The 19,372-nt window shown below is 35.0% G+C and overlaps 4 protein-coding genes across 6 annotated transcripts; 3 read left to right on the forward strand and 1 right to left on the reverse strand.

Moving 5' to 3' along the window:
• The first annotated feature begins 502 nt into the window (after positions 1–502).
• On the forward strand, positions 503–4,132 carry LOC107789630 (uncharacterized). 2 transcript variants are annotated; one of them, XM_075234737.1, is made up of 8 exons: positions 503–636; positions 1,780–1,927; positions 2,005–2,124; positions 2,225–2,268; positions 2,364–2,489; positions 3,134–3,218; positions 3,590–3,646; positions 3,737–4,132. In XM_075234737.1, exons 2-8 carry the CDS (start codon positions 1,796–1,798, stop codon positions 3,821–3,823), a joined length of 651 nt encoding a protein of 216 aa, XP_075090838.1. In that variant the 5' UTR covers positions 503–636; positions 1,780–1,795; the 3' UTR covers positions 3,824–4,132. The 2 variants fall into 2 exon arrangements, with proteins under 2 accessions (XP_075090838.1, XP_016466970.1); XM_016611484.2 differs by having other exon boundaries at positions 548–694.
• LOC107789631 (uncharacterized) lies at positions 3,736–11,866 on the reverse strand. Of its 2 annotated transcripts, XM_075234738.1 has the most exons (4): positions 9,631–11,866; positions 5,602–5,795; positions 5,471–5,518; positions 3,736–5,339 (listed from the first exon to the last, which is right to left on the reverse strand). In XM_075234738.1, exons 1-3 carry the CDS (start codon positions 9,884–9,886, stop codon positions 5,492–5,494), a joined length of 477 nt encoding a protein of 158 aa, XP_075090839.1. In that variant the 5' UTR covers positions 9,887–11,866; the 3' UTR covers positions 3,736–5,339; positions 5,471–5,491. The 2 variants fall into 2 exon arrangements, 1 of the variants encoding a protein (XP_075090839.1); XR_012701371.1 differs by having other exon boundaries at positions 5,471–5,795.
• LOC142172002 (uncharacterized) lies at positions 10,456–10,866 on the forward strand. The gene has a single exon (XM_075235751.1). It carries the CDS (start codon positions 10,456–10,458, stop codon positions 10,864–10,866), a length of 411 nt encoding a protein of 136 aa, XP_075091852.1.
• Positions 11,051–11,966, forward strand: LOC142171594 (uncharacterized). Its single transcript, XM_075234739.1, has 2 exons — positions 11,051–11,518; positions 11,839–11,966. The coding sequence occupies exons 1-2, from the start codon at positions 11,051–11,053 to the stop codon at positions 11,857–11,859; spliced, it is 489 nt and encodes a 162-aa protein (XP_075090840.1). The 3' UTR covers positions 11,860–11,966.
• Positions 11,967–19,372: the final 7,406 nt, after the last annotated feature.

Below are 19,372 nucleotides of genomic sequence, written 5' to 3' on the forward strand. Positions count from 1 at the left end.
AAAAGAATGACCCATTTCTAAATTTGGTAACAATTTAGCTTAAACTTACAATTCTACCTTTAATGAGAAGCCTTTATAACCACACAAATACGATTGGCTCCTTTTTGACTTGTTTAAGACCATAAATTTCAAAAGTCTTCATTTTTTCTTAAACTTCGTGTCCAATCAAACAGGTTCACATAATATGGAAAAGATGAAGCATTTAAAAAATCTAATACCGTTTCGTTGCTTTTGACTTTGAATCACATGATGAATAAGGAAAGAGAGATGTGTAAAACTTTTGTAAAATTTATTTGTTTGGTTTAAAACCAAGGGAATTAATAGCAGTCAATGGAAATTACCTTTTTATTTAAGCATATTTATTACTATGATATTGGTTTAAATTACTTTAAAAAAACTGATGATCATTGAACGTGGTTCACACTTCACATAAGTCCGGAATCCGTCTACGTACATAGCGTAGACTTTGAATTTCTTATAATCATTTTCACATCACATCTAGACTGTAGTATTTTTTAATACAATTGACCAATAACGAACCATTTTTCAAAAAAAAAAAAAAAAAAAAAAGAACATCTAAAGAATATTAACAATTTAACATAAGGAGAAGACGTGATTTTAGTTTCGGACCAAAAGGTGAGTACGTAATTTATATGCTTTCGTCAAGTTGTCCGAAATTCCCAATTTCCACGAGGTAAGCTTTCTGATTAACTGTTAGTTAATGGGTTGAATTGAAATTTGACAATTTCCCATTTGTTTCTTTCCATATACGTGTTAGAATTTAGAAACACTTTGCTTCGCCGGATTTCTGAAATTGGCCTCTCTTTATTTTCCAGCTTATCAAATTTTGATTTAGTTATGCTTTGGTTCAAGAAGTGAAATACTCATGAAACTGAAGCTTTGAGTATATGTTCTAGCAGTTTCTTTTTCTGGATATATGTTAACTTTTAGGTGGATTAGTTTATTAATCTTGGAACTTCAGATTTTTTGAAGAAGGTACCAATTCCTTGGGATATATGAATTGGGGTTCTTGAAATATTCACATTTATTTTTTCTCCTTCCTGTAAAATTTTCCAATGTCGTCTCACTTCATATTATAGACCAAATAATTGAAGATTAAAGAACATTGAGATAGAATGATTTAAAATTTAATAGGTAGGAGGTAACTGGTACCCATGGAATAAATCGAGGCAAACTGACTCGGACACCACGATTATAAAAAGAATCATTTAAAGTTCAGCATAGGGATAAAGCCATTCTAATTTTCTGCTTTTGGACGTGTAAAACCATTATTAGCAGTCAAGTTCATGCTTTATACCATAGACATCCGATAATTTGAAATGGAGGCAGCGAAATTTAGAGTTATTGAAATCAGAACGCAGACGGTCTATCACATATATCATTTTTTTTTAACTCATGCGCGTATGTAGAATTGTCGAGGTCCGAACCAAAATAAATGGGTGCAGTGCGCTCACCAGAAGGCTAGAATGACCCACTCTATTAGAAAGTGATCAACTTTTTCATGGTTCCCTACATAAATGATAAATCTAAAGAAGATTAATATCTGGGGATGTGATTTCATTTCCTGAACTTGACAATGGATCATCATGTGATCATGAGCTGCACTGTCTTCCAAATTCTTTTTGTCATATAAGGTAGGACAGATCTGCACTTTATTCTAAACACATCTGCACTTTATTCTAAAATGATTTATTCCATATAATAGAAGAACGATATGAGGTTAGTTAAAATGACCTGTTTCTGAATGTATGAAATCAGGTTCCTGCATCGATCAATGGCCACCAACAGCGCGAAGAAGTTTATTCGAATTGATATCAGTTCAGATACTGTCTGTCCGTGGTGCTTTGTAGGCAAAAGAAACCTTGATAAAGCTATAGCATTAGTCAATGATCAGTATGATTTTGAGGTGCCGTTTGGTTCTGTTATCTGTGCTTCCATTTCAACCGGTTCCTTTATTTTTACTGGAAAAATTCTGTTTTGCAGATTAGATGGCATCCCTATCTTCTCAACCCTTCTGCGCCTAAAGAAGGGGTTAACAAGAAAGATCACTACAGAAATAAATTTGGGCCTCGCTCTGAACAGATGACTTCAAGAATGACAGAGGTTCATATTTTCTTCTTTTCTCTTGTTGCCCACACAATGTGTCTTGAAAAGTTGTCTGTGGTGTGAATCGCCTTATTGCAATCTTTTCAATATCATGCAGGTTTTTAAAGGCCTTGGGCTGGAATATAACATGTCAGGACTTACGTAAGTCTGATTAGTCTGTGTCTTGTTTACTCAATGCTGTGAAGTGCAAAAGACTTTTGTGTTATAAAGAATGGTTGGTTTTTTTGGGTATGCAGAGGAAGTAGTTTGGACAGCCACAAACTTCTATATTTCGCAGGACAACAGGGGCTTGACAAGCAAAATAATCTTGCTGAGGAGCTTTTTCTTGGCTATTTCACACAGGGAAGGTATATAGGTGACAGGTTAGTGCCTTTCTTCCCGACAGCGTAAGGTTTGCTGCATTAGCATACTTCTGTTATCCAGTAACAAAATTCAACTTTTTTAACTTTTTCCTTCCTATAGGATTTTCGTCCTGCCTGTTGTTAGTGACTCAGGAGTAGCGATTTTTAAGTTTCTTCCTTTTATAATCCCCTTGGCTCAATGACCAACACTGATATTTTGCTAAGCATGAAGCTTACAAGCGAATAAAAGTCACTGATGAGCTTTTTCAAGTGATCACCAGCTCATGCAATTTTCCTAATCAACAGAATCGATTTCTTTGATTTTCTCTTATTTCTCCTTCTTTTCTTTTTGGAATACCTGGGTGTTAGTGGGGAGGTCAGGTTTGAGGAGAGGAAAGTTGCAATTCATTGGTCACGTGCTTTTGCTAAGGACACTACTAAATATTGAAAACTTTACTTCAGATAGTCCGACGTCATCAGTGTCGACTACAACTATGATAATTATCAATCATTACAGTGATGCATCACTGTCGATAAACCTTTTTGCTTATTTTAATGCTCTATGAACACAATCAGATGTTATATATACTAAATATGGTGATGTATATGGTATAAAGTGTATCGTTTAGAGTTTAATGTGTTAAAATTTGATTTTCCACTTGAAGGGAATTTCTTGTAGAAGCTGCAAGAAAGGTTGGTGTTGAAGGAGCAGCTGACTTCCTTGAGGATCCAAACAATGGGCTAAAGGAGGTACGTTTCGCAATTTTATTCAATAGTCAACTCGGAGAATCTGTCCGCTGTTTTTCTTGCTCTTTCCTTTCTCTCGGAAGGTTTGTGAGCGAGAGGGACAGGTAGTTTCTGTTTCTGAAACAGCTGACGACACCTTTTATTATAATAGCACTTCTCACACAGCTAAGCTCAACGGTATCTGTACTTTGACAGTATTGGCTAGTCTTTCCTTGTTCAGCTCCATGATGGACCATGTCACTCATATCACGTGTTACCTAATTCTTAACACCTTATTTCTCTCCTACTCTCTTTCTCTGGGCTGGTTCAGCAGTAAGATAGATCAAAATTTTGTACCATCTCAAGTAAATATTGCTATTTTTTGGTATGTGTAGGTGAATGAAGAGCTTCAGCAGTATTCATCTGATATATCAGGGGTTCCACATTTTGTGGTATGTCACTCAACTTAGCACATTGTGCCATGAGCACTTTCGATATGTCAATCCATGAATAAGAAATTACTAAGCAGTTATATTCGGCAGTTAAATGGCAAGTATCAGTTGAGTGGTGGCCAACCTCCAGAGAGCTTTATCCGAGCTTTTCAAGCTGCTTCAAATATCACAGCGTAGTTCTTCTCCAACTTCATGTGAAGTCTGTCTGCCGCTGCGAAGTTGTATGCCCACTGGAAAGATACTTGTGGCGCTTTCTTAAAGTAAGAGGAAATATTGGATCAATGCTATTCCTCTAATATAAGTTAATATTGTGGATACTATGATTTGGTAATAAAATCCACCTAGATGTTTGACGGTCTGTATAAGAAATGTTAGTGATGACTTAATGTTCCTGCAGTATTTGTTTCTGTTTTGTTTTACATTGAAGGTCGAGATATTTATGCCACATAATTGGGATGATCTATATAGAGATGCCAGATGCATTTCGCATGTTTCTTAGTACAATATGTAGTTTTCTTTTCAAATTCTTATTATATTGCACTGTTTTTTTTTTTTTTTTGGGTAACATTGTGAATTACCATTAATATCAATCGAACAGTTACAAACTAAAGAGCATCTCCTCGCAATAAACTGTGAGCAATGGCCTCAGCATGTCTGAACTATACAGCTATTGCCCGCAAAAAACCACTACATTTTTGTGCTTTCTTTGAGTTCCTAAACAGTTCCAGCCTATCTACTTCTTTTTTAATCTGTATAACTGTAACCTCAGTATTTACATTAATTCCTCTAACAATTTTCCAGTTCCTAGCTTTCTAGGTGTGGTAGATGACTGCTTCCAGAATAGCTGCAACTACTTCTTGAATTGCTTCCATTTATCCTTTTTGATACTCCTTAGAACCAGGGGCACATCTCCTCCGGACAATTTAATACCAGCCCATTGCATTACTGTAACTCGCACTTCTTTTGACCAACTACATTCCATAAACAGGAGCTGGGCAGTCTCATCAACCTGATCGTTACACATACAGCAGCTGGTATCATTGACTGGGATGTGTAACTGTTGTAGTCTCTCCCTTGTTAGCAACCTATTGTGATAAGCCAGCCAGGTAATAAATCTGTGTTTAGGCTGGGAAATTGCATTCCAAATAAGGTCAGCAGTTTCTAGTTTCCTGTGAGTTCCAATAATGGCCATGTAACTCTTTGTAATTGAGTACTGTCCTGAGTGGCTTAAAATGTACTGGTCTTGCTGAAACCAAGTATGCATTTCCTGCTTCAAATAGTTTAACTTCCTCCAATATCAGCTACTGTCCTAGGGGGCAGATGAGCCCAGATACTTGAATCTGTTTTTATATATAGTCCACGTACCCATTTCACCCATAAGCTGTCTTTTTTCACAATAAGCTGCCAAAGCAACATCCCAACTGAAGCCTTATTTCACTCCTTACACCTTATAACATTCAAACCCCCACAGCTTTTTGGCAAGCAGACTTTAGCCCAAGCTACTAGGGAGATCTTCCTCTTCTCCTCTGTACCTCCCCATAGGAAATCTTTACAGATCCTGTCCACCTCTTTCACTACACTCTGTGGGAGAATGAACACAGAGCCCCAAAAACTGTGGATAGAACATATGAGAGTTTCCTGGCATAGCCAAATTTGAACATGAACAGCACCACAAGAAAACTTGGTGGATAACCTGAACGAATTGGAAGAGCATAAAATATCAGAAAACATGTTGAGCCCTACCAGTACCACACCGAAGTGATGCATTTGCTGGAGGAACAGAGATGTATCCTCCTAAACTAATTCTCAAGACAGAGTTGATACCGTAGAAGGAGCGAAAGCACCCTAAAAGAGTCGTGGATAGTTGGATCCCTGCATAGAATAACATGGACAAACAAATAGTGACCTCAAATAAACAAGGTAGCTATTGAATCTGAAGGTTTTGTGAGACTGACCTGGTTCTGTCCCCAGACCCAAAGTCTCCGAGCAGACACTGTATCATCATTTTCACGTGGTTCTGCAATGGCATCAGTACAATGTGCTCCACATGAAACACTAATAACAAAATCAGATTGCAATTGCTTCACTTTCTTGTTGTGCTTCCTAGCGCTTTCAGTTCCATCGCCCAGCTGACCAAATTCGTTAGCCCCTGTTTGGAAGTATAAAATTAGAAGTGTTCTATAAATTATTCCACGTTGCACTGAGAGATAAATACAACTCTCTTACAGGAAAAAACTACTTCCTTGCAAACAAAAGCAAGATCAGGTGTCTGAAATCACTTGTCTTACAATTAAAAGGTCTAGGTTCTTCCCAAAGAGGTAACCTTTATAAGTAAAATGAGCTTGCCAGCATCAATTTAAAACGCATAAAGTGGTACGTCTTCCTTAACATAAAACAACTAACGGGCAATTTATGAGTAGAAAATAAAGGATATCATACCAAGATCAAGAAAGAAAGGCAGTAATTGACCAGCAGGAGATTGTTTTTTTTTTTTTTTTTGTTTTTTTGGCGATGAAGTAAATAATTTTTATTAATTTTTGGGCCAAAATGCTTCCGTATACAAGAAATATACCACAAGGTAGAAAACCTTCAAAAGGGAGAGTGCTTCTTAATCAATAAGAATAGCATAATGGTTTTTAAAGACACAATTTGTAGCAAATGGCTAACCAGCCGAGAGGGATTTAAACCATGTTCAGGAAAAAATAAAGGATACCATGGTTTACATGAGAATTCATCATTCATTTGGAAGATACCAATAGAAGATATGCTATCAACATAATCCTACCAACTTCCTAATTTCTTTCAAGCCGCACTTGATATTTTTCCAATGTGATATCTGTTAGGGATATAGTAGATATGCCCTAGATCCAATCTCATGATTGATGATTTGAACATATTTTTGTGAACGTTATTTGACATAAAATATATATGGCATCTGATATTCTTTTATCATAGTTATTATTAATTATTTGATTAACTTGATATGACCCTTGATTAAATTTTGAGACCTGACATTGTGATGGAGATCATGATAATGAAAGTGAAGTTTCTTATAATTTAATCTAAATTTGTTCTTGATCATAGGATTATTAATTTGGACATTAGTAACCTGGTTAGATCAATATTTATGTGATCGTCTTTATTGGATAAAGATTAGTTGATCTCATTAACTAAAACACATAGATAGATGATGCATATAGAGATATGATCATTGAACCGACTCATTGGATAATTCCTAATGGTTAGAATTGCCATAAACTGTCAATAGGATATTCTCTTGAAGAATGTGATGTAAGAGTTTCCTTTGACCTGAGATCGTCATAGTAATTGACAAGTTATTTATTGTGCTTTGATACTAGACATTTATGGCCCTAGGGCGATAGTTGAAAGGATATTGGGTATGATTAAATGCTTGTAGAATTAGTGATTGATCAGGACGGAATCTATCAACTCTTGGTAATGAGTTTAAGCTCCATGTTGTCATGAATTATAAACGACCAGACTAAGACCTTAGCTAGGGCGATTGAATGAAAGAAGAAAAAGAGTTTCTTAGGTCATTCAATGGTCGATTATATTTGACATGAACACATAGTTGGTCGCCTATTAGGATTTGACAATTGAACCATATCCTAGGGTGACCCAGAGCTATAAGGATTGAATGAACTACTATTTTATTCTTTTGTGAGTTCTTGAGAGTAAATTGTATACTTCATGCTATCCAGTCGTTAAGGAGTATTGCTAGACGCTACCCTTGATTAGTATATTAATGTGATCAATTTACTACCGGCTTAGTATTGAATCTATGGGGTCGCACACTAACGAGTGTTCTGATCTTTTCTAAAGGATTAATTACTTTATTATTTGTTAATTAAATTAAAGAATTTAATTAGTTAAATAAATTTAGTTATTAGTCAAAATGAAATATTATTATATTCTTTGCTAGCACAGAGAGTATAATTAATATTGTGAACAAATTAAAGTTTTCTATTTAAAATAGAAAATTAAATTACATCTCATGATTAAAATATATATGTGATATATATAATTAGTATTTATATATATATATATATATATATATATATATATATATATATATATTATTAAAGACTTAATGTGAAATTCAATTACGAATTGGAAGAGCACGACAATTTGCATTCCCATTTGACATGGGATTCGTATTTTCTTTAATATTTACTAGTAGTAGTACCCGCGCGATGCACAGACACAAATATCAAATTATGATTTGGGTTATTTGGATTATATGCAATCTACATTAGATACCAATTAAGAAGCAGGACATAAAACTATTTCTCATATCTCGTACTGGATAACATATTTATTTTTTATATTTGTAACATCCTTGATCTTAGTACTTACATTTATTCCGCGGTTGATATTAAAGAGTACTAAACATATCACATTGTAATTTGTCTTGTTTGAGCATATTATTTTAACAAAATTCTTACTACCACTTTATGTTTTAATTCAAAGTATAAATATTCTCACACTCCCTTTTATTTTCCTCTTTATATATTTTTACCCCTATTATGAAAATTTAATTAGTTTTTTATATTAGTATTTTACCAATAATCAAAATATGTAATATCACATTTTATTTTAAGTCATAACTTTGAATTAGTCTAAAATATTGAATACATAAGTTTTTTTAATTAGCAAATTTTAAATCTATTGTATTTTTTTTATAATTAGTTTATATCACATGCAATTAAAATTTCTTTCTCTTTTAGTTTCACGATAAAAGTTTAACTTTTATTTTCGTTACTAAAATTATCTACATGAGACATTTATTTTATATTCTTAATATTTAATTTGTTATCCTATTATTATTTTTCTTTATCTAGTAAAACCTTAATTTTGCGGTCCTATCCATAGTTTGAGCCTTTTTACCATAATTTTAATCTAATCTCAAGTTCAAATCATCTTTCCCTTCTATTTCTAATTTTAAATATTTTTAAAATTTTAATTATTGCTATTACATTATCTAATATATAGTATTTTATGTTTTTATGTGGACAATGTTTTTTTAATTTTTATTTTCTATTATAAAATAATTTATTTTATTAATTTATAGATAGTTAAATTAAAAAATAATAATCAATAACTAATTATTAACTAAATAACTAATTATTAACTACTTATGCCATGCGAGTTTTTTCTAGGCTTAAAGGAGCCTCCTAATAATATATATTTAGAAAGAAATGTAGCAAAGAAAGTCCATAAAAGACTTGTCACGTGCACAGTCCCTAAAGGACGTATGGCTTCCATGACACCCATTTGGAATGGGATTTTGTTTTCCATGAGAAAAGGTTTTGCAATGTCCAATTTTGGAATGGCTTGCAAAAGGAATAAGGCCACCGTCTTTAGTCTTTTCCTAAACCTAGTGGAATAGTATTGTTGCCTTATGTGATATATAAATATATCACTAAGCATTAAGAAGCAACAATGGAAAAAGGTTTTGCGAGCTGCGTTCCTTCAATATCCAGGTAATCCACACAAATACCACACTGCTACTGCCTTCCAGAAAAAGGTTTAGTTTGTGGGATGGAGAAAGACCACAAAAGAATAGAAGAAAATAATAGAAGGTGGTTTTACATCTGTGTACTTCCTATATTCTTGTGGTACAACATCTTCGAAACTCTTTCTCAAACCAATTTTGATCTATAGATATATTTGTCGCTTGCCTGATCCAATGTCAGTAGAGCAATGGTAGCCCGATCAAACTAAAGACTACGTTTTTCTTTCTTCATTCCACCCAATTTATGTTGGAAAAAACAAAGTTATGTTGTAATCCAAGAAAAAAATAGTACCACTTGGCTAAAAGAGACCAAAATTTTGGCTAAGTTTGTAAATGATCAAGAACGTAACCCCAAATAAACAAAATTGCAGGCAATTGAATTTAAAAGTACAAGCAAAAACATGGATGTTTAATAAAATGACAGAAAAAAAGGCCAAAAAAGTCAAACCCCAGGTAAAGAGCGATCCATCAGAGGCGACAACAGCAGTGTGTTCACGACCACAAGCAATATCCAACCAACAAGAATTCCCATCAGCTGGGCATCCAAATATCTCCGGAGGAAGCTGCTTTGGTATCCTCAAACTCCTCTCTTTGTCCTTCCCACCCGTTTGCCTAGAATGGTTGTAACCCCAAACGTAAATTGCACTCTTGTTTGGTAGACTCACGGGCCGCCGGGACTCCCCAAATATTTCATCAATATCCATTTAATTTAACTTACACACAATACTAAAGAAATGATCTTTTGCTGCTATTTTTGCTAAGTCTCAAACTTTGACCAGAAAATGTAAGCACGAAGAATTTGAAGAACTTAAATGAAATGGATAAAGGATATATAAATGGGTTGAAATATTACCGGGAAATTTGAAGAATTTAAGGTTGCAGTTTCAGCTTCAAAGATATTATGAAGTGATATTACAGATTGTTAGTTAGGTAGTTATTCTTAGTTAGGTAGTTATGAATTCAGTTAGTTGCTAGCTGTAAATTAACAGATTCAGCCTGTTAATTAGAGTTAGTGGAGTTAGCTAGATATATCATATGTATATATATTTGGTATTGTAAATGAAGAGGATCCGCAGTTATTATTTTCACACAATCCTCTCATTAGCTCACACAATCCTCATTAGTTCATTGTTCCTTCATTGATGGCAGATCATGTAGATTTCAGCATGGTAACAGAGCCACCGATGCTCCTCAATCACTGATGTTGGCTATCTCTATCCTAGTGATCTATTTCTTCTTCTCAATTAGCTCGTTTTTCTCTTTCTGCTCATCAATGGCGGAAACTGCAATTCATACTCATCCACAGTACCTTGGGCCATCAGATACTCCTGGTGTTGTTCTGATTCCTTCGAAGCTTACAAGATCAGAAAATTACGGTTTATGGAGCAGAACAATGAAAATTTCCCTTCTAGGAAAGAGGAAATTAAGGTTTGTGACTGACACTTGTACAAAGGACTCGTTCACTACTGAATTGCATGAGCAATGGGAAACTTATAATGCAATTGTCTTGTCATGGCTCATGAATACAGTTTCCACTGAACTTTTAAGCGGAATTACGTATGCTTCAAATGCACATCTTGTTTGGGAAGATTTGAGGGAGAGATTTCATAAGGTGAATCGAATGCGTATCTTTCAACTGCATAGAGACATTGCCAATTTGTCACATCTCAAGTTACTTTACTAAGCTGAAGAGTTTATGAAATGAGTATGATGCATTGGTACCAATTTCAAACTCGAGAGAATACATGGAGCATCTTCAACAGTAGAGACTTCTACAGTTTCTCAGTGGTTTAAATGACTCATATGATCAAGCTAGACGACAAATCCTCTTGAAAACTAATGATCCCTCCTTGAACCAAGCCTATGCCATGGTGATAGAAGATAAATCTCAACAATCCCCTAGCCTGGGCTCAACCAATGAGAAGAACGATCCAATGGCAATGCAGGTAGGCAAAAGCCAAGGATACAAAGGCAAGAAGCCTTTTATGCAATGTGAATACTATGGTCTAAGAGGTCACATTAAGGAAAATTACTATAAGATTGTTGGGTATCCTGAAGACTTCAAGGCAAGAAGGAAGCCTGGTAACAACATTGGAGGTCACTATGGTCGTGGCAATGAGGGTCAGTCTGGCTTTGGGGGTGGCTCTCACCAACCTTTCACTGCAGCCAACAATGTGCTTGAAAACACTAATGCCAACTCTCAAGGATCATCATCAGCTGGTGATGTACTAGGAGGAATGACTGGGAATGTACCATACTTCACTGAGGAACAATACAAACAAATCCTTGATCTGTTAAACAAGGATACACCTCTGATTGTCAAGTCAACATGGCAGGTATAACAAGCAATTTCTTGTCTAAAGCCTATTCAGATGAATAAATTGTAGACTCTGGTGCCACTCATCACATAGTAGCATCTAATGATATACTCATGAATGACAATAAGACTACTAGGACTTCTAGTAATGTGATTCACTTACCTAATAGAGATAGAGTTCCTGTTACACTTACTAGTTGGGCTGCTATATTTGGTAATGAAGCAATACATGATGTCCTATATGTTCCAGGGTTCAAGTTTAACCTCCTTTCTGTCTCCAAACTAACGAGGAACTCTGATGCTCAGTGAACTTTTATCCTGACTTTGTGTTATTTCAAGACCTTTACAGTGGCAGGGTGAAGGGGATTGGTATGGAGATAGGGGGCTTGTACATATTCAAGGGAGTTAATGACATCAATAACTCAAAGCATACACAGGGCATAGTTGCTGCAACAATAAAGGAAGATTGCAGGATGTGGCATCAAAGACTTGGACATCTATCTCTTCTAGCCATGAAGAATATCACCTTGCTAGGCAAGAATGTAAATAGTGAGTCATTGAATAGTTGTCCAATCTGTCCATTAGCCAAACAAACTAGACTGATATTTCATAATAGTACATCCAGGGCTGAAACTTCTTTTTCTCTTGTTCATATGGATCTTTGGGGGCCTTATAAAACTTCTACTTTTGACAATAAGTATTATTTCCTAACTGTCGTTGATGATTTTAGTAGATATGTTTGGATCTATCTACTACAGCTTAAGTCTGAAACTATAGTTGCCATTAAGAATTTTTTGCTGATGGTAAAGAACCAGTTTGGTAAGATGGTAAAAATCTTAAGATCAGACAATGGCACAAAGTTCTTTAACTCTCAATGCAAGGATCTATTACAGAGTTTGGGAATTCTGCATCAAAGTAGTTATGTTATACTCCACAACAGAATGGTGTTGTGGAGAGGAAACACAGACACATCTTAGATGTGGCAAGGGCCATAAGGTTTCAGTAAAAAATGGCCATTAAGTACTGGGGCATGTGTCATACCTCTTTTTCCTCACACAACCCTATTACGAGTTTGAGTTAGAAGAGTTTTTCCAATTAAAGTGACGTTTTGAAAAGGGATTATTTATTATTTAGAGTCGCCACTTGGAATTGAGTTTTGGTGTTCCAAGTCACCTTTTATTTGAATCCCTCATCAAACGGAAGATTTGACTCCTTATTTATGGTCTACGAAAACAGAACACTAAGTAAGGAATTCTGTTGATCGAGGGAAAGGTGTGAGGCATCCCTCGAGTCCTGTGGTTCTAGCACGATCGCTTTTATTGACTTATGCCCGATTTAAATCAATTTTTGACTATTCTTATATTTTATTGATTATGATTTGTCTAGTACCACTTAATTAATTATTATATTTTATTAACTGTTTTCACCAAGATGCAATATGCACACAAGGTATTCTTCTTTGAAGTTGGATGTTAAACCAAGGTATGGGAATGTACACATAGTTAAAACATAATTATTGTAAATTTAAAGGTATCAAGACGCGAAATGCGCACATGATCCTTTTATTATTTAAGCATATCAATCCAAGGTTCGAGTATGAACACATGGGCTAATAGCGTATTTAGAATATTTAATTATTTTGTCTCTTTTATATTCGAGATATTTAATTATATATATTTTTTATTTGACTTAATATTTTTGGAGTTAATGTACAATATTTATTTTACGGAAAAAATGAGCCAACTTATAGCTTCATTAACTTTGAGCGTAGAAACTTTTTGTTTTACCCACTATTTGGTTTATTACATTAAATCCATACAACCTAACTACTAATAACTTTCCAGTAATGCGAAAAATATTCAAACTACTTAAAAATAAACCTACTTATAATTATTATTTAAAGCAAAAGGTGAATTAAAACTTTGAGAGAAGCCATGGAAAATTCTATTAAGTTGATTCTGCAGACTTGGCTATTGTTAGAGCAAAGCCAAAATCATACCTTTATACTATATTAACAAAAATATTTTAACACACACAGAGGAACTAGGAAGCAATGTAGTAAAGTTTCTTACAAAATAAAATAAGTAAAAATAAAAGAAAACTTATGGAATTCTTTAACTATTTTTTCTTATGGTGAAATAAAAAATATGTATGTCCCCAAACTGAATTAAAATAGCTAACATCACTCTAAAGCAATTACGATAATCTGACAAACTAATGAAACTATATTTACTACAACTTATTTTAATTAGAAAACAAAACCTTTAAGAATGCTTTATATTTTACAGAAGCTAAACATTGTGACTAAGAAATCTTCATATTCAAAAGTAACGTAGATATTTTCATATTTAAAAGTAATGCTAAGACAGTAGCTTGTATCTCAACAAACAAATCCAGAATAGAACTAAAATCTTTCACAGATTATTATGCACATAAAATAACTAAGCAAGAGAGGAATAAAAACCTTGCAGTGAAGCTTTTCAATATATTACGAGAAAAATCCGACAATTACAACAGATGAGCGAAAATTGTGACCGCAAACTGGATCCCCAAACTCGAACTGAACCTTCGTTTCTCCTAAAGTTCTTTTAAAACTCTCTGAAATCTCTTTTCTAATTATTTTTTACCTTCCTCTTAATTTTGTTTTCTTCTCTCAAATCTCGTTCCTTTCCTCTCAATTTTTTGTTTTTCGTCTGTTCCCTCCTTTATATAATGGGATTGTGTTTTATATATATATTGTGTGTGTGTGTGCAGATGATGGAGGGGGATAGTGGGATGTGGGGAGGATGTGAGGGGTTACGTGAGAAGTGAGGGGTGTAGGGTGAGAGTAGATCATGGGGTTTTAGATTAAAAATGGGAATTATGGGATTGTTTATCTTTATTAAATCAGTTTTTTAGTTTGTTTTATTTAGTTTACTTTTTTTGTCTTTTATTTTAAAAGATAAATTAAATTATAAAGATAAGAAGATTAACCAACATTTCTTATAATATAGAAAAATTAAATATTTACATGTTCTTTAAATGATACTAAGAAAAATATCATAACTTATTAAAATTTTAATTAAAAGAAATACATATATATATATATATATATATATATATATATATATATATATATATATAAATTTATATATAAAAAATCACTATTATTTAGTGAACTACGTTTGTAGTTTTTTTTTTTAATATATTTTTTTTTTAAATAAAACCTATTAAGAGTAAGATAAAATTTTAAAATATTAAGATTAGACCTAAAAGAGATATTTACAATAAAATAGTATTGAAGTTGGGTGTGGTCAAAAATTAATTGTTCACAACATGCCCCTCTTTGCTTGAAAATATGAAGAGTTTTCAGGCAAAAAAAAATGAACAAGGTGACTGAGTTTTGACCTCACTATTATTTAAAAAGGAAAAGAAGATAAAAGAAAGAGATGTGACCGAGCCTTGGTTTTAGGCAACCTACATATCCCGGGTTATAAGGGAATCAGGTCGCGTGTAGTTCAAGTGGAAGAAGAGTGATAGAGTATGCTTAGAGGGAGATTCGAGTGAAGTTTCGTCGAGGTTCCGATCCGCAGCTCCTACCATTACATCAAAAGAAAAAGAAAATTATATACTCTTGAAATCTAAGAGTTACAAAGTTCCTATCTAAATGCCATCTCGAGTCTTGTCTTGATTCTTGACTTGCTTCCCTTATTGACTTTAGACTGAAACTTGATGTTCTCGATGCAACAAACTAGGAAATGTTCTCACAGGCCTGTTTCTTAATCAGATGATGAGAATATGGATCTTGAAATCCTATGTCTCTGCATGCATTACGTCAAAGCTGGCTCGACTGGTATTGAGATCAAACGTTCCACTTTCTCTGGCGAGAGCTGGAATCTTATTTTTGCACATCCAGTTTGTACTTTGCAGAAATACCTGCAAGCCATCAGAAACAAACAAAACGAACAAAAAATTTCTGCCCCAGTTTGCACTAGAAATTTTTTGTGAGTTATTGAAAATACAATAAACTATCTTTCTATTGCAAAATAAAGAATTAAAAAAGAAATGAATTTTTTTAAAATATATTTTATAACAAGGGATGTCGTACCCTATGTTAACAAGAAGGAAGGCAATCAGGGGATGTAGTACCCTATGTTAACAATAAGATGAGGCTCTTGGTAGTATAAGATGCTACTAGGGAATGCCATACCCTATGTTTGCAACAATAAATGCAACCAGGGGATACAGTACCCTGTGTTGGAAATAAGGTGAGGCTTTTGGCACCCTGGGATGCTACTAGGGAATGTCGTACCCTATGTTTACAATAATAAATGCAACCAAGGGATGTCGTACCCTGTGTTGGCAATAAGATGAGGCTCGAGGCACTCTGGGTTGCTACTAGGGAATGTCGTACCCAATGTTTGCAACAAGAAATGCAACCAGAGGATGTAGTACCCTGTGTTGGCAATAAGGTGAGGCTCTTGGCATTCTGGGATGCTACTAGGGAATGTTGTACCCTATGTTTGCAACAAGAAATGCAACCAGGGGATGTAGTACCATGTGTTGGTAATAAGGTAAGGTTCTTGGCACTCTGGGATGCTACTAGGGAATGTCGTACCCTATGTTTGCAACAAGAAATGCAACTAGGGGATGTAGTACCCTGTGTTAGAAATAAGGTGAGGTTCTTGGTACTCTGGGATACTACTAGGGAATATCGTACCCTATGTTGGCAGAAAGGAATGCAATCAGGGGATGTAGTACCATGTGTTGGCAATACGATGAGGCTTGTGGTACTCTAGGATGCTACTAGGGAATATCGTACCCTATTTTGGCAGAAAGTAATGCAACTAGGGGATGTAGTATCCTGTGTTGAAGATAAGGTATTGATTCCCTATAATGAAACTAAAAATAACATGATTACATGTATATTGGAAGAAAATCAAGGATTTGAGAACTTCACTTGGTGGTGTTCGTCTTTTCACGAATTGTTTCCTAAAATTGTTATGTTCCTATTTTGAACAAAAAAAGATTCGTTAGTTTTAAAATGGTGGTCAGTTTGTGGTCTTGATTTCTTGGGCGACTTGACCTTGCATCCATTACACTTGTTAGAAAAACTGACTCCGTGATGAGTGTATAAATTGCCGGGAGATTCTGTCTTTTCTTTCTGAAGATCTTCTTTCTCAACATCAAAACCTAACTATTTTGTGCCTATCACCATTTGTGTTCATGGTGCAAACAACCTTGCTCCCAAAACAACTTTTAACTGAGTAACTTTTGTTGACCCTTGAAACATTGTTCAGTCCTTCAAGCCTTTTGTTCTTCAGGAAAAATCACAGATGGATTTATGCCTTTGCCCATACGGTTTATGCCTAGCAATCTTTGCTTTATATAACGGGAAAACTGCAACCAATTTTGCGGCCTTTTCTTTACTTTGTTTTGACAAAATTAGACTGAAAGGGACTCAAAAAAGTAATGCGAAAGAAAACAAGAAGGTGAACTAATAGGTATTACAACTTAATCAAGAAGTGTCCCTTTCAGAGGAAAAAATAAGAAAGGACTTATCTGGAGGAAATATGCTGACTTCAATGAACATGACATGCACTTTGGACTTGATGCCCGATCCGTTTGAACCGTCTAATTCTCGAAATCTGTTGTAAACTTAACTTTGAAACTGAGTTCTTTGTCTTAACCATGCTTGTGTCGGGATGTACGAAGCCTTAAATAGATCAATGATGCCCTTTGTGGGTTTTCACCAATTGATCTCTCTCATTTGCCTTTCTCTCAACTCACCATTGCCTTATAGTGCCCGTGAAGGTTTTCACCAATAAGACTCTCTCATTTATTTTTTATCTCTTCAATGGATGAAGCATTACCCATAGTATACTGACTTAGCATTCTCGAAAGTTGATTAGAAGGTCTTAGCAGGGAAAGGTAAAAAGAACTATTCAACTTAATTATAACTTTTGGAACCATTCTGATGAAACAACCATCGAAAATAAAATAAAATCATGCCACAGTTTCTTCGAATACTGGGGAAATGTGGATTTTTATTTTGGTGTGACCGAACCCCAAAGTGAGGCTGCCTACGTATCCTTTCGGAATCAGGTCGGACGTAGTTCAATTAACATGAACTTGTTTTGATGATGATTGTTTTTTTTTTGCTTTTTTTTTTTCATTTTTCATTTTTCATTCTTTTTTTTTTTCATTCACTTTCATTTTTTTTTTGTTTATTAAGTACATTGGTTCCAAAAGAGGGGAAAACAAAGAAGTATAAACAAGGCTTCAAAGGGCTAACTAGGGTTGACCAGTGTTTGGGTAGCGAGAATGATAGCCTTTCGTCATCCCAACCTGAGAATGCTAAGTATAAAAATGCCCCGACAGAAGCATGTCAGACATATTATATCTTGACCGCGTCTGCGTTGACGGATATATCGGTTACCTTTCCTTCTATATCTGCCAAATGTAGAGCTCCTTTTGACAATACTATTTTGATTAGGTAAGGACCTTGCCAGTTCGGGGCAAACTTTCCTTTTGCTTCTTCAGGAAAGATACGTTTCAAAACAATTTGTCCTACCTCGAATTGTCTTGGGCGCACTTTTTTATTATAAGGGCGTGCCATTCTTTGTTGGTATAACTGACCGAAACAAACTGCCACCAAATGCTTTTCATCAATTAAACTCAACAGTTCCAATCGGGACTTAATCCAGTCAGTGTCCCCGATCCCTGCTTCAATAATGATTCGGAGAGAGGGAATCTCAACTTCAGCAGGTATGACCGCTTCAATGCCATAAACTAACAAGTAGGGCGTTGCATTAACTGATGTACGGACAGTTGTCCGGTATCCCAAAAGAGCAAAAGGCAGTTTCTCTTGCCATTGTCTAGACCCTTGGACCATCTTCCTAAGAATCTTCTTGATGTTCTTATTCGCAGCTTCAACAGATCCATTAGCTTTGGTCCGGTAAGGAGTAGAATTGCGATGCTCAATTTTAAATTGTTCACATACCTCCTTCATCAAATGACTATTCAAATTAGCAACATTAGATGTGATAATGGTTTTTAGAATACCGAAACAACATATGCTGTTGGAGTGAACAAAGTCTACTACTGCTTTCTTGGTAACTGCTTTAAATGTAATAGCTTCCACCCATTTGGTGAAGTAATCAATTGCAACCAAGATGAATCTATGCCCATTTGAAGCTTTTGGCTCGATTGGCCCAATGACATCCATTCCCCAAGCAATAAAAGGCCAAGGAGCCGTCATAGGATACAACTCTAAAGGAGGCGAGTGAATCAAGTCACTGTGAATCTGACACTAGTGGCACTTGCGAACAAAATGAAAGCAATCTCGCTCCATAGTAAGCCAATAATATCTTCCCCGAAGGATTTTCTTTGCTAGAACATATCCATTCATGTGCTGACCACATACTCCCGAATGCACTTTATTCATGATTATTTCAGCTTCTTTGGCATCCACACATCTCAACAAATTCAAATCCGGAGTCCTTTTGTATAGGATTTACCCACTCAAAAAGAAACCATTAGAGAGTTTCCTAATAGTTCTCTTTTGATCCCCGTTAGCATGTTCCGGATATTCTCTTATTTTTAGATACTGTTTAATATCACAGTACCATGGTTCACCATCTGGTTCTGCTTCAATTGTGTTGCAATAACCATGTTGATCCCGAATTTGAATTTCTAATTAGTCAATGTGAGTATTACCTGGTTATGGAAGCATTGAGGCCAGGGTGGCCAAGGCATCAACTAATTCATGAAACCTGGGAATGTACCTGAACTCGATGGACTTGAACCTTTTGCTAAGATCTTCCACAGATTGTCTATATGGAATAAGCTTGATGTCTCGAGTCTCCTAATCACCTTGAGCCTACCGAATAAG

This window comes from Nicotiana tabacum, chromosome 17 (assembly GCF_000715075.1).
Source record: "Nicotiana tabacum cultivar K326 chromosome 17, ASM71507v2, whole genome shotgun sequence".
In the NCBI taxonomy this organism is placed as follows: Eukaryota; Viridiplantae; Streptophyta; class Magnoliopsida; order Solanales; family Solanaceae; genus Nicotiana; species Nicotiana tabacum.